General features: G+C 34.7%; 3 protein-coding genes across 5 annotated transcripts; 2 read left to right on the forward strand and 1 right to left on the reverse strand.

The window, feature by feature from the left end:
• The first annotated feature begins 446 nt into the window (after positions 1–446).
• Positions 447–2,503, forward strand: LOC17876403 (non-specific lipid-transfer protein-like 1). Its single transcript, XM_006281265.2, has 4 exons — positions 447–745; positions 820–880; positions 1,796–1,898; positions 2,201–2,503. Exons 1-4 carry the CDS (start codon positions 620–622, stop codon positions 2,280–2,282), a joined length of 372 nt encoding a protein of 123 aa, XP_006281327.1. The 5' UTR covers positions 447–619; the 3' UTR covers positions 2,283–2,503.
• Positions 2,504–2,519: 16 nt separating this feature from the next.
• On the reverse strand, positions 2,520–5,356 carry LOC17877217 (protein WEAK CHLOROPLAST MOVEMENT UNDER BLUE LIGHT-like 3). Its single transcript, XM_006281400.2, has 3 exons — positions 5,156–5,356; positions 4,537–5,057; positions 2,520–4,451 (listed from the first exon to the last, which is right to left on the reverse strand). The coding sequence occupies exons 2-3, from the start codon at positions 5,026–5,028 to the stop codon at positions 2,685–2,687; spliced, it is 2,259 nt and encodes a 752-aa protein (XP_006281462.1). The 5' UTR covers positions 5,029–5,057; positions 5,156–5,356; the 3' UTR covers positions 2,520–2,684.
• Positions 5,357–8,064: 2,708 nt separating this feature from the next.
• Positions 8,065–12,556, forward strand: LOC17877021 (phosphatidate phosphatase PAH2). 3 transcript variants are annotated; one of them, XM_023781090.1, is made up of 12 exons: positions 8,359–8,476; positions 8,587–9,290; positions 9,414–10,104; positions 10,206–10,735; positions 10,821–10,894; positions 11,006–11,090; positions 11,185–11,271; positions 11,356–11,428; positions 11,523–11,566; positions 11,649–11,777; positions 12,051–12,149; positions 12,221–12,556. In XM_023781090.1, exons 1-12 carry the CDS (start codon positions 8,452–8,454, stop codon positions 12,272–12,274), a joined length of 2,595 nt encoding a protein of 864 aa, XP_023636858.1. In that variant the 5' UTR covers positions 8,359–8,451; the 3' UTR covers positions 12,275–12,556. The 3 variants fall into 3 exon arrangements, with proteins under 3 accessions (XP_006279965.1, XP_023636854.1, XP_023636858.1); XM_006279903.2 differs by having other exon boundaries at positions 8,065–9,290; XM_023781086.1 differs by having other exon boundaries at positions 8,065–9,290; positions 10,206–10,720.
• Positions 12,557–14,086: the final 1,530 nt, after the last annotated feature.

The following is a 14,086-nucleotide window of genomic DNA, read 5'->3' on the forward strand; positions in this document are numbered from 1 at the left end:
CTCTAAAAATAATTAACTAAAATTTTAAGAATAAATAACAACACAAAGTAATATTTCATTAAATTACTTACATATAATAGTAAAATAGAGATTTTGTTTTCTTTTTGTCAACAGCATACTAATAAAATAGATATATATTGATAATTTTATATAAATATTAAGTTATAGGTATTATTAGAACTAATATAATTATATAAAAAAAATTTAAAAAATATTGTTTTTTTTTTTTTGAGAAAATTTTTAGATATGATAAAAATATATTTTTATTGCTCTCCAATATTTTTATCGATATATATCTAAATTTTTTTCTGACTCAACATCAAAATTTATTAATTTATAACGGTTATTAATTGATCAGATATTACTATATATGATCAAAACAATTTAATATGCTAAATCTCCCAAAATAGAAAATAATAAAATGAAATAGAGTGAGAGAGAGAGAGGGGTGCGAACAAGCGAATAGGGAAGCGTGCCATTCTCTAACCAAAAAATCTCAATCTTTCCATACTTATCGATCACGTCATCTCCTTTGTCTCTCACTCCCAAACTCCATCCTTAAAAATCCAAACTTTTTCACCTTCTTCAGATTTCATTCCACTGCTCTCCAACAAAAAAAATGGCGAAAACCCAACTCAAATCCGACGCAATCATGGACATGATGAAGGAACATCTCTCCTCCGACGCTGGTAAAGAGCTGACGGAGAAGATCGGACTTGTTTATCAGATCAACGTTGCTCCAAAGGTTGGTCCTTTTTGTTTCAGAGACCTGTTTCGTTGTTCTCTGTTTTGTTTTTGTGTTGATTTGGGAATTTTCAGAAATTGGGATTTGAAGAGGTTACTTACATCGTCGATCTGAAGAAAGGCGAAGTCACTAAAGGTTAGCTCTTTCTTGTTGAATTATAAAAGTGAGTTTAGAGATTTGATTTTTACACCAAAGGTTAGCTTTTTCTTGTTGATTATGAGTTATTGGGAGTCTAAAGCTTTGATTTTTACACGAAAGTTTAGCTTTTTTGTTGAGATTATGGTAGAATTGGGAATTCAGATTAGAGACTTTGATCATTTGGTTTTACTTGAAAGTGAGAAGTAATTGGGAATTATGGTGATTGGGAATACAAAAAAGACAATCTTGAAAATATGATCTTACACTAAAGGTTAGGTTTTTTTTGTTGATTATGAGTAATAGGGAAAAGTGAATCTAAAGATTTGATTTTTACACCAAAGGTTAGGTTTTTGTTGAGATTATGGTAAAATTGGGAATTCAGATAAGAGACTTTGATAATTTGAATTTAGACAAAAGTAAGAGGTAATTGGGAATTCAGAAAAGAGAATCTTGAGATATGAGTTTACAGTAAGGTTAGCTATTTCTTGTTGGTTATGGCAATTGGGAATTCAAATGAAGAGGATATTCAAATTTGCTTTTAGGCAGAACTGATAACTGAGAAGTAATTGATTTTTCGACTTTTCGTTTATGGTTGATCTTTGAAAATTAGGGAAATATGTTATAAAAGAGAATGTTTAGATTTCTCTTTACACCAAAGGTTAGCTTTTTCTTGTTGATTATGGGAATGGGGAATTCAGAAAACAGAATCTGATCATTTGATTTTAGAAAAAAGTGAGAAGTAATTAGGAATTTGGAATTCAAACAAGTGAATCTTGAAATATGATTAACAGTAAAGGTTATAGCTTTTCTTGTTGTCTTTGGCAATTGAATAGTGAGAATCTGAAATTTTGATTTATAGACAAAAGGTAAAAGTAATTGACTTTTTTTGTTTATGGTTGATCTTGAAAACAGGGAAATATGAAGGAGGGAAAGTGGATGCTACGTTTTCCTTCAAAGATGATGATTTTGTCAAAGTGGCTACTGGGAAGATGAATCCTCAGATTGCTTTCATTAGGTTTGTTTCATTCCTCTATATCTCATAAGCTCTGTTCATAACTCCATTACACAAGTATCTGTTTGTAGTTTTTTCCTGTGTCTGAACCTCAAAATCTACCATTACTGACAACAATCTCAAGCTTCCATTACAAGCTTTTGTGTGACTAAGATTTTGGTTTAATTATGTCATTACAAGTTTGTTTTAGCAGTTACTCTTTTGTCCGAACCACAATATCCACCATTACAAGTTTTTGTGTGAATTTGATTTGGTTCAAGAAGATGATGACCACTGAATCCTGTGAATGTCAAATGGTGATGCAGGGGTGCGATGAAGATCAAGGGTAGTCTTAGTGCTGCGCAGAAGTTCACACCGGACATCTTCCCAAAGCCTTCAAAGTTGTGAACACCAAAAAGAAGTGGTATTGCAGCAAACCCTAAACTCAAGCTCAATTTAATGTCTTCAAATGGGGTTGGCCTATAGTAGAGAGGTGGAATTTTTCAAAGCTATGGTAAAGGCACTAGTCAGGAATAAAGTTCTTTCAAGTATCTTTGTATTCTCTTTATCTTTGGAACATAAAATTGGTATTATGTTTTTAATAATATGAATCTGTCTCTTTAGAGATCTTCTACACTCTGTTGGTAACTGTGTATCAGTACATTTATTTCCTATGAGTGAATACAACAAAATCATACATAAAAAGTAACTGCAAGACTCATCTCAAGGAGTCTCTGTTATGTTTTTGGTGTAAGAAGAAAACAAAAACCAAATATTGTGAGGAAAAATCAAAAGGTATGCAACATTTTTTCACTTGTGACTGTGAGACTTCTTTCTTGACAAGAACATGAAAACTTTTGGAAACAAAGAAAGCTTCTTCTTCTTCTTCTTTGTTTCAGGGGTGACATTATTATTAATAGTAGTAGCTGCTTCAACGTAGTTGCTGCTGCTTCCTTGTTCACCAAATGCGAACGACTTCGATTGTCCATATCCGTTCTCCGTATTTCTTCCCTCGGTGCTTGACCTTGTCGGGCTTTTCTCAGGTTCCCGGCTTTCGTCTGTCCTCCTCTTCCCATTTTCTGATCTCCATTTTCTCAACTCTTGCTCCATATCCAACTTCCCGTCTCTAGCCTTGTCGGCTTTTCCCATAGCCTCTTTAAGCTCTTCTTTTCTTACGCTCATTTCTCTATTAACTTCCTCTAGTTTCTCCAAGACTCTTGACTCTTCCTCTTTAGCCACCTCTATTTGGGAGACAATCTCGGATAGCCTTGTGTTTGCCTCCTCCTCTGACTCATGTGCCTGCTTGCTTAGCTCGTAGTACTCCTCTACAGAGATTATGATGCTTCTTGGTGAATCATTCATCTCCTCGGATCTCTGAGAAGATTCAGTCTCTTGCAGAGCTTTTATAGCAGCCAAGGCCAACTTCTCTGAAGCTCTAGCAGCTTCCATTTCCTTTTTTGCTTCAATTAACCGACTCTCTATCGTAGACATTCCTCTTTTCGCTTGTTCAGATAATTCCATTGCCATTCTCAGCTCATCTTTCGCAGCTGTAGCAAATGACTTTGCATCCTCGGCCTCTTTTGTCGCCAGCTCCAACTTCGTCGCTGTTTCCACCAACTCCTCTCTTGTGCCTTCATCGTTTCTCAGGGCCAGACCCGCACTTTCTCTCTGCTTAGTTTCTGTTAGATCCTGTCTCTCTCTTTCAAGCTCGGACTGTAATGATCCAGCAATTATCTTCAATGTTTTCACCTCAGAAGCTGCTTTTTCAATGTTGGATTTTACTTCTTCGAGCTCTCTCCTCGCAGAATCAACCGCAGCCTGAATGTCATTATTACTCTCCTTGTCCATCAACATATTACCGCTTGAGTTTTCCGTGAAATCCGCTAATTCTGCCTTCAGATCATGCTGAAGAGAATAAGCAGTCTCTAGCTTAGCTTTCACATCATCTGCTGCTCGAAACTCTTGGTTAAGCCTCTCGATATCATCTTCCACCATCTTCAGTTCCTTTTCCCAATTGTAAACATCTTGGTCCCGAGCCATTGCTGCACCAAATCTCATCTCTTCAGATTCGAGATGAGCTGTGTGTACTGATTCCAACAACTCCTTGGTTGCAATCAGCTCTATACTCAAACCATCCATCGTTCTCTCAACCTCTTTAGCTTCCATAACAGCAATATCAGCTCTCTCCTTACCTAAATCCTTTTCCCTCAACATTTCTTCATATTCATTACTAACCATTTCAATCTCTTCTCTCACAGAACTTAGCTCAGAAGTAGCTGAGACCTGCCTCGCTTTAGCCACATCGAGCTGCGCTTTGACAGCAATACTTGCCTCATTAGCTACACCTTGTTCCATCTCCTCAACACGCATCTGCGCGAGCTCTGAGTCCTGTTTCGCTTGTTGCTCCTCCTTTTCCGCTTTCTCTAACTCGAGCTTTAGCTCCTCAATGAATCCTTTTGTGTTCTCTAACTCCTTCAACGCATTGCGTTTCGCTTCTTCAGCTAACTCAGCTTCTCTCTTGTACTCAGGCAAAGCTTCTTGTATTTTCTCAAGCTCTTCATCAACCATCTTCCGTCTCTGAAACACACATTTCTGTCAAAATCAAGTTCTCTCATACAAAACAAAATCATGTAAATAACTAACAAAAAGCTCAATTTAAAACCTCTATTGTCTGAATCTTATGAGCTTTCCAATCTGTAATACCACCAAACTTAGAAACTGCATCTTTAACCGAGTCAAAAGGCGAAGCTGTATCGATAACACCAACGGGAGACCCGAAACGAGGAGACTCAACAGATCTCGGATACACGAAAGCTCGAGGAGAAGCAGGAACTCGTAAACGAGGAGAAGCAGGCAAGATCCTAGCATCTTCGATTACACCGATTCTTGAATCTTCAGAAAACGAATCTTGATGACTTATCATCACCCTAGGTGCAACATAAACCCTAGGAGGTGGTTCGTTGATTGGACTTGAAGAATCAAAATCTTGAAATGGGTTATGATGTGATGAATCTTGTTCATCGTCAAAGTTCAAGAAGTCGATATCATTGAAAGACGTTGAGATTCTCGTTAGACCTTCTTCGTCATCTCCACCATTAATGGCGTTTAGAAATAAATTAAGGTCTTCTGAATCTTCTTTATCATCTCCCAACATTGTAAGAACCGATTCTTGAGAAAATGTAACTGATTCAGACAAAGAGTCAAAAGACTCAATTCATGTTCATCATATGTCTTAGATTCATGAAATAAAGATGGAAGCATAAGTTTTTCGGACAACATACCTTAAGAGTTCTGACAAGACAAATGCGAGACGATGTCTGAATTTGAGGTTTGTATGAGAAAGTTTTCAAATCAATTAGGATTGAAAGATTCATTCATAAGGAAACAACAGAGAAAAAAAAATTCAACAAGGCATTGGAAAAATAGTAAGATGGACGGACGGCCAATAATGAGGAGCGTGAATACGCACGCGCCACTTTCTCACTTTCTCCTGTTTTGTTATTTTCTTTCGTTCTTACCGATCAAATTTTGTCAAAATTCAATTTTTTTTTACCACGAATGCTATTAGTTTATGCTTTCAAATTGTTTTTTTTTCTTTTCAAAATTGCTATTAATTATTTAATTTTATTCCAAAAAATATTTATGACGATATTTTAAATAAAAAAAATCGAGTTTAATTTGAATAGTAATATATTTTTATTATATATAGTTTATTAGATTTTTGTGTTTTAGATAAAAATTTTGTTTGAATTAATTTACTCTTTCTGGTTTGAATATTTCAGATGTTATGATGTTATGCTAGAAAATAAGTTGGTTATAACTATACCTTCATTGATAGTAATCTACGAAGTCAATGTTTGTATTTTGATTTATTCAGGTTCCGCTGATTGTCCAATATTTTCACTAATTTTAGAATACTCAGTTACTGTCATTGCTAAAGAGGTCTTCACTCATTTATTTTGTCGCAGTTGTTAGAGAAAACAAATATACCTATACATTTTGGTTTTACAATCAATCAAAATCTTATTTAAATATTATTATGCTAATTAACTCGATGAAAATAAATGTGTGATCAAGCTATTGAATAAGCTATAAATACCGTAGTCCATAATAAGCATGATGTATGGTGAAAAATATATATCTTAATAGTATGCATACTAAATAGCGATTTGACGAATGAAATCGGTGAGATTGGATGTTGAAATAACTAACATATGTTTTTCAAAGTGTTTTTTTGGTGCCTTCTCTCTATCTTGATCTCTTGGCTTTTCTACATGGTAAAATAACTCATCATTCTCTATACTAACTTATATTTAGGCAATATGAATATTTCTTTTTGTAATTGTACTGACATCGCACTAAATCATGTTATTGTAGAAGTTAAGGCTTTTTAATACACTATTTGAATCATTTTAAGTGATGTTTCCGACATTTGTACATAGATTAAGAAATTACATAGATTAAAAAATTACTTATATTTTATCTAATTTAATTATTTAACATAAAAATTATTTACTAAATTTAATCCAATCATAGTCATTAGATGTCTAAATTTGCATACTTATGCATTTTACATGTCAACAGTTATTAAAAATGATAAAGAAAAAATAATATATATAGCTGGAATAAAAAATAAAGAAGACAATGAATTTTTGTGCAAATAAACCCTCCTAGTCAATTTTTGCAATTCTATTCTCTATCTTAAGAAAATATATATCAATCATACAAAGCATATATATATATATATATAAATATTTAACTCATGTTGAACTCGATGATAAAAGAAAACGCTTCTATCAAAACATATAAATATTTTACTCATTCATATCGATTAGGTTTGATGTATACACAGTATACTCATGCTGAACTCGATGCATTTTCTTGTGTTCATTATATAAATTTAATTGACAAGCTACAAAGCGAACTTGGATGTATGTAGAACTAGAGCAATTGATAGTGGTAGAAGTTATTGGAATACATGTCAAACTAAGGGACATGATTATGGAAATCACACTCTTTCGCATAGGTCCATCGTTTGTCGAGAAAACTTATCATTCATTTAAAGGATAGAAGTTTAGCCTCCATCAACGAAAGATATCACAAACATACAATGAGCAAAATCAACCAATACAACGACCAACAAGGTGATCGAGTAAGAGGATAAGTTAAAAAAAAAATAACAAAACTCAAAAAGAGACTTAGAGATAAAGGCGAACTCTCGAGTTCTACCAAAGTAAGATTTGAACAAGGGTAATCGATTATACAAACATCTTCAAAATCGTAGTCTTGCTAAGATCACAAAGAGGAGGAAACAAATTTCTCCAGAGTCAAACAATCAACAAACGTTGAACGCAGTCCGTGTTGAACAACAATTCTCGCTTCTACTCCAAGTATATCAATTTTAACGACAATGCTCTATATAACAATACCACTAAACACAAGTGAAGTATTTGAGAGGATTATAACCTCTTTAAGAGAGAGATGAGTACTATACAAGCTCCGGTGAAAGAGAGCAAAGATCTCTTTTCAGTTGCGAGAAAGTGAGTTCTAACATAGCCAATACGAAGTAAATTTTAGCATATTAGAGTAAAATTTGCATTAAAGCGGTAATGATGCCACAAGGGAGCAAAAATGTGGATCCAAGCGTACCTAAAATCATCAGAAGAATAAGAAATTATATCAAAATTCCATAAAGTCAGAGCCGCACTCTCAACAACCATATCTAGTAACTTCCCAAAGTAATTTAGAGAGCGAAGAATATGAACATATCTAGAAGAACGAAAGAATGGTATGTTGATTGAGATGGAAGAGCAATCAACTCTAGTGACAACGAGATTGAGAAGGTCATTTTCTAATCTTAACCTATAGAATAAAGTGTTGTTAGCTTCACAATCTCTTACATCTCAAATCAAATCCAACAATACATAAAATTTAACAAGATTGAGAAAATAATAAATGTCTAAATCTAATGTGTTGATCCTTATTCGATTCAATGAGAACTTATAAAATTTTAGATAGTTGATATAGACATTTAAACTTTCTCATATCCTAATCCAATATTTTAGATGTTTTAAGCATGGTCAAATACATTGTCTCTTTGCAGATTCACATTATCTCAAACATTTAATTAATGACATTTATAAAAATAAAAATAAAAAATTGACTAACAAAGAGAGAAGAGAAGGGTGTTGAATTGGATCACTACGAAACGAACCCCACCGAAACAAATAATGTCTCCGGCGGCAAGAATTAATGAATGAAATGAATATGATCTGATCATGGACTCTGTCTCCTTCAAGAATATGCCTTTTTGCTTCTTCCTTTAAAACCATTCTCTCTCTGTTCCTGGGCTGATCAAAGTTTCGATTTTTACAACATGGTTGATCGATCCGTATCGTAAAGTTTCCAAATTTGTGTCCAAGATCGTTGATTTCGTTGACTTTTCGATCTGGGTTTGTTCGAAAAATGGATGCCGTTGGTAGGATCGGAAGCTACATCTACCGCGGCGTAGGTACGGTTTCAGGTCCGTTTCATCCTTTTGGTGGTGCGATCGACATTATCGTCGTTGAGCAACCTGATGGGTCGTTTAAATCGTCTCCTTGGTATGTCCGGTTTGGGAAATTTCAAGGGGTTTTGAAGAATAGGAGGAATTTGATTAAGATCGATGTTAATGGTGTTGATTCGGGTTTCAATATGTATTTGGCTCATACAGGGCAAGCTTATTTTCTTAGGGAAGTTGAAGATGTTGTTGGGGAATCTGAGAGTGGTGAGGTTTATACTTTGTCTTCTGGTGATGAAGCTGAGACTTCAAAGAGTAGGGATGATGTTGTTGATAAGCTTAAGATTCCGTTGAAGTCTAGGAGTTGTAACTATGATTCTGCTAGTCCTCGTAGTGGTAATGGGAAGATTGTTGGGAAGCCTGGGATTTTGGGGTTTGTGTTTGGTGGGAGATCTGTTAGGGAGAGTCAAGATAGTGGTGTTACTTCCATGGAGAGAGCTGAGATTGCTGCTGATTTGTTGGAGGTTAAGTGGTCTACTAATATCGATACGCGTAAGTCTGTGAAAGGTAGATCTTCTGAGTCTTTGGATGAGAAAGACAATGGTGAGACTAGTACTAGTGGCAAATCTTGTGTTGTGGATGAAAGAAATGAGGGTAGCTCGGAAATGTTAGTTGATAGTGATTCGATATTGGAGACTCCTCTTGTTGCATCTCCTACATTGCGATTTCTTGATGAGAAAGAGCAGGATTTTCGTGAAAGTACTAATGTCGAAGATTATTGCGAAGAGACTGCATCAAGTGCAGTTGTTGTTGAAAATGGTTTATGTGAATCATCAAGTATGGTGTTCTCCATTACTAGTGAGGGGAGTGGAAACGTAGACATCTTTGTCGAACCAAGAACCGAGCCGCTAGCACAGGTTAGTTACTACATTCAGTCTATCTGATTTTCTTAGCAATGCTAGGCTAATAGTTTGGCAAGTAAATCAACAAGCTTATTCAATGCATTTGACTCATGTATTGTATAATTGTATTTCCACTAGGATTCTGTTACTGGGTGCGATCTTGATTCTAAGCAAGAACTGTTAGGTGCTCCTGAATCTGTGGAAATTGTAACACTGAGTTCAGTTGACCAAGCGGATTTGCAGAGCATTAGCAGTTCTCAGGAAGGAAGCAGCACTGGCTCCCCCGTTCAAGCTGAAAATAAAATCACCGAGGAAGATATGCAATTTTCGGTAGAAAATTTGAAAGAGTCTCAGTCAAGCAGTGGAGAAAACATCCTACACCCAGAGAGAGAGGAAGAACAGTTTTCCTTTAGCGATTTTGATGAATGTAAACTTGGTGGGAGTAGTTCAGGAGAGTCAAGTTTGCCTGATACTATGAAAGTTAATGGGAGAGAGAGTCATGATGAAAATGAAATTAGTCCTGAAAATGGCGGGGAGATCTCAAAGGGCTTGTCAGAGCCGATTAGCATAGAGAGAAAGAAGGATATCTCCACAGATGAGATGGAGCGTTTGGTAGGATCATTACCGATTATGCGACTTGACAGCAACAATGATATGGACGCTTGTCCTTCTCAGCCTTTGAGCCAGTCATTTGACCCATGTTTCAAAACATCAAAGTTAGATTTGAGAGAAAATGAGTCGAGCTCTGGGGGTTTGGATGCAGAAAAAGTTGCTGATGGTAGTCCAAACTTAAAGGCGTTCAAACATGTTATTGCTAATCCTGAAGTAGGTAAGGAAATTTAACTTATCAACTATCTTAGTTTTCACTTTGTAGATATGATTGTTATGACTTATAATGATATAGTCTAACTTTGCTATCTCCACTCTCAGTGGAGCTCTCTCTGTGCAAGCACTTATTAAGTGAAGGAATGGGAGCAGAAGCGGCTTTGCAGGCCTTTAATTCCGAAAAACTGGATATGGAAAAGTTTGCTTCTTTGGGCCCATCGATCCTGGAGAATGATAAGCTTATAGTGAAAGTTGGTGGCTGCTATTTTCCGTGGGATGCCGCAGCTCCTATTATATTAGGAGTGGTTTCATTTGGGACTGCCCAAGTATTTGAACCCAAGGGCATGATAGCTGTTGATCGGAATTTGAAACCTGGTGATGGCTTAGCTCAGGGCAGTGGAAGCTGGAAGCTTTGGCCTTTCTCTCTCAGAAGATCAAGGAATGATACTGAAGCTTCTTCTTCTGGGGACGCAGCTGAACCTGAGGAGAAACAAGAGAAGTTGTCGCCACAACCAGTGAAAAAGACGGTCAGGGCACTAACTCCAACTTCTGAACAATTGGCTTCGCTAGATTTGAAAGACGGAATGAATTCCGTGACTTTTACGTTCTCCACCAATATTGTGGGTACTCAACAGGTCATTCTTTTCCTTTACTATGACTTGTTTGTCATATAACCGTCAAGATTATCCACAGGTTGTTCACAACTCATTAATTTAACAGGTTGACGCAAGGATTTACTTATGGAAATGGAATGCTCGCATAGTTGTTTCAGATGTAGATGGTACCATCACAAGGTAAAAGCACTTTTGGTTTTTTATTATTGCATATTTTCAGCCAAATCCAGGACCTGTTTCTGATTAGTAATTTCCATATTTTCTCTGATTTTCTTTTTGTTTTTGTCGTAGATCGGATGTCTTAGGCCAGTTTATGCCTTTGGTTGGTATAGATTGGTCACAAACAGGCGTTACTCATTTATTTTCTGCTGTAAAGGTCTGTTATCTGTGCTTTACTTTGTTCTTATCTTTATAAATGATAATAACATGACAAAGGCAAAGATTCATTTTCTCTTTTTACATTGCTACAGGAAAATGGATATCAGTTGATATTTTTAAGTGCACGTGCGATTTCTCAAGCCTCGGTTACAAGACAATTTCTAGTTAATCTCAAGCAGGTAATTAGATAAAAACGTATTCCAACTGTTCAGAAGTTGAAAATCTAGCATACTCTTGTTAACCTTCTTAGTAAGCAAAATCAGGACGGAAAAGCATTGCCGGATGGGCCTGTTGTTATCTCTCCTGACGGTCTCTTCCCTTCGTTGTTTCGGGAAGGTAATGTGTTTCCTCTGCAACATATCATACATATCACATGATTTGTTGATCCTGAATGATTTGCTTCTTATTCTTAACCTTCTGTTCTCTCCAGTAATTAGAAGAGCACCTCATGAATTCAAGATTGCTTGCTTAGAGGTTAGTTTTGTGCGGTTTCTATATCTGTTGAACTCTCATGCCTTCGCAAATACGTTTAAATCTGTTTTTCCAAAAAATACAGGAAATACGGGCCTTGTTTCCTCCTGAACACAACCCATTCTATGCTGGTTTTGGAAACAGAGACACAGATGAGATTAGTTACCTTAAAGTTGGAATCCCCCGGGGAAAGATCTTCATTATTAACCCAAAGGTACACATGTTCTTAAATTGGGAAATGCATTAGCAATTGGAATAAACTATGCTCTTAGGCTGCAATGACTCATCTGCTTGTTTGCGTTTGCATCAGTATCTGCATGTTATACTAGGTTTTGAGTTTTTTTTCTGAAAGGAAACCATGAGTTATAGTAAGTTAGCATTTCGCATTAGACATTTGTTCTTCTAAAATGCAAAATAAAACTCTCGCGCTAGCAAACGCAAAGTTTGGCACTTGAAACAATTGAAACATTGCTTGTGGGAATCGCAGGGAGAAGTAGCTGTGAATCGTAGGATTGATACAAGATCATACACAAATCTTCACGCTCTTGTCAACGGAATGTTCCCTGCTACAACCTCTTCCGAACGGGTATATATATCTAAGTCGAAGTTTAGTTTATTTACACTGCAGCAGATTCTGATGAAGTTTCTATGAAACAGGAGGATTTTAACACATGGAACTTCTGGAAACTGCCTTCTCCAACGTTTATGTGATGATGATGAAATGTTTTGGAAGACAAATGCAGATTAGTTGATAGAGATAACATCAATTGGTGGTATGGCCTGGTGTAGTTTTTTTCTTCTTCTTTTCTTTTCTCTTAAAGGACACAAAGTAATTTTTGGTTCTTTGTTGTTTTTGGTCGGTCACACAAGTTTGATATCACAGGTTACTATGTATGCGCAGTTATACTTGTATATATATAAATATATTGAATGTGTTGGACACTGATATTAAGAAGAATCATGAATAAATATAGATGAACACAGTAATAAATAGTACTATTGACTTTGTTACTATCTGCGCTAAAAGATCTTGATCACCTTAAAAAGGGATAAGTGGGAGGATGGCGCTTAGAATTTTAAATTATTATAATACTATAAGAGGTTAAGTTAAGAACCAAAGTTATAGAGTTGATTATTAGTTGAATCTATAAAATCTTAAAAATTTTAAAAAATAACTTTGAAGTTGAAAACATAAAAAATAATACTAAAATTGATTTGAAAATAAAAGAGAAACAGAAAATACAATTCAAAATTATTAATAACAAAAAAAACAATGAAGATAAATATGAAAAACGTAAAAAGATACAAACATATTAATTAAAGCACACAAACATTTTATTAAATTAATACAAAGTGACTTAAGCACCCACTCAAAGAAAACATCTTAAGATAAACCCGAAAACTCTTTCACAATTCACTGTTTTATTATTTTGGGCTTTGTTTAATGCCCTAAGGCCCGTTGGTATACGCCGATAAAGATAGCCTAAGATGGTTGGTAAGAAGTTTTTAGAGGTACATTGCTTTTGGCGAAAACCAATGGACTATTGTCTCACTCACAAGTTAGAATTAGATCAACTAATGCCACAAATTCCAAGAGTCATATGCAGCAAAGTTTTAAATGAAAACATAAATAATAAAGTCATATGGAAACATAGGTAATGCAGATTTGAGTGTGTTTTTACAAAAAAAAAGAACAGTTACAAAAAGAGTTAAATAACTGTTTTTTCTAAGATAAAAGTTACTAAACTCATTATGTCTATAATAAATAATTAGTTTTAGTATCAAAAACCAGATTTAAAGAAAAAAAAAACTTTAGTCAAAAGTATGGTGTTGTTATATTATATAAAATGTATAATTTTTTTAAAAGAATGGGATGAAGATGAACATAGAGAAGATGATTATGTTGTTGGGGAGGGAACAAGTTGTTATTATACTAATTATACAGATAATACTAGTGCTAGTAAACCAATAAGATTAGATGGAGATTTTATTAGTAAATATATGTGTAAATATATATATGTGTATGTAAATGTTATAGAAAAATGGTTTTAAGAACTGTTTGACGCCATAAAAGCATGTATGAAACAAACGATTTAATAGTATGGCACGGTTCAACTGCGGTTTATTCAGAAAACATATATTTGCGGATTAAGTGCGGTTAGTAAAGAAATGTGTAAAATCTTATATGTATGGATATATTTTATTATTAATATAATAGTTTCATTAAAAATGAGTAAGTAATAAATAATTCATAATTGTAAATTAGTATATGTTTTGTGTTAATGAAAAATATTTCATTTATTTATGAATCTTAAATACCCAAAATGTTTTAAATTTTTATGCATAAATTTTTTTTTTTATGAATTATTAATTTTTTTTACTATGTATAACATATGTGAAATTAATATTATTTATTTCTTATTTATAATATATTATTAATTATTCCATAATCATACATTCTTTTGAGTAATTGACACCCACACACACTTTGGGTGAGAACTTTGAAAAGCAGACTCATTTAGC

This window comes from Capsella rubella, unplaced genomic scaffold, assembly GCF_000375325.1.
Source record: "Capsella rubella cultivar Monte Gargano unplaced genomic scaffold, Caprub1_0 scaffold_8, whole genome shotgun sequence".
In the NCBI taxonomy this organism is placed as follows: domain Eukaryota; kingdom Viridiplantae; phylum Streptophyta; class Magnoliopsida; order Brassicales; family Brassicaceae; genus Capsella; species Capsella rubella.

Excerpts from the sequence above, each read along its gene's own strand:
- LOC17877021 (XM_006279903.2), top strand. The coding sequence starts at position 8,340 with ATGGATGCCGTTGGTAGGATCGGAAGCTACATCTACCGCGGCGTAGGT. Across the intron at positions 9,291-9,413 it reads GAACCGAGCCGCTAGCACAG|GATTCTGTTACTGGGTGCGA; the intron begins GTTAGTTACTAC and ends TATTTCCACTAG. Across the intron at positions 11,567-11,648 it reads TCAAGATTGCTTGCTTAGAG|GAAATACGGGCCTTGTTTCC; the intron begins GTTAGTTTTGTG and ends CAAAAAATACAG.
- LOC17877217 (XM_006281400.2), bottom strand. The coding sequence starts at position 5,028 with ATGTTGGGAGATGATAAAGAAGATTCAGAAGACCTTAATTTATTTCTA. Across the intron at positions 4,452-4,536 it reads ATAAGATTCAGACAATAGAG|AGACGGAAGATGGTTGATGA; the intron begins GTTTTAAATTGA and ends TGTGTGTTTCAG.
- LOC17876403 (XM_006281265.2), top strand. The coding sequence starts at position 620 with ATGGCGAAAACCCAACTCAAATCCGACGCAATCATGGACATGATGAAG. Across the intron at positions 746-819 it reads AGATCAACGTTGCTCCAAAG|AAATTGGGATTTGAAGAGGT; the intron begins GTTGGTCCTTTT and ends GGGAATTTTCAG. Across the intron at positions 881-1,795 it reads GAAAGGCGAAGTCACTAAAG|GGAAATATGAAGGAGGGAAA; the intron begins GTTAGCTCTTTC and ends TCTTGAAAACAG.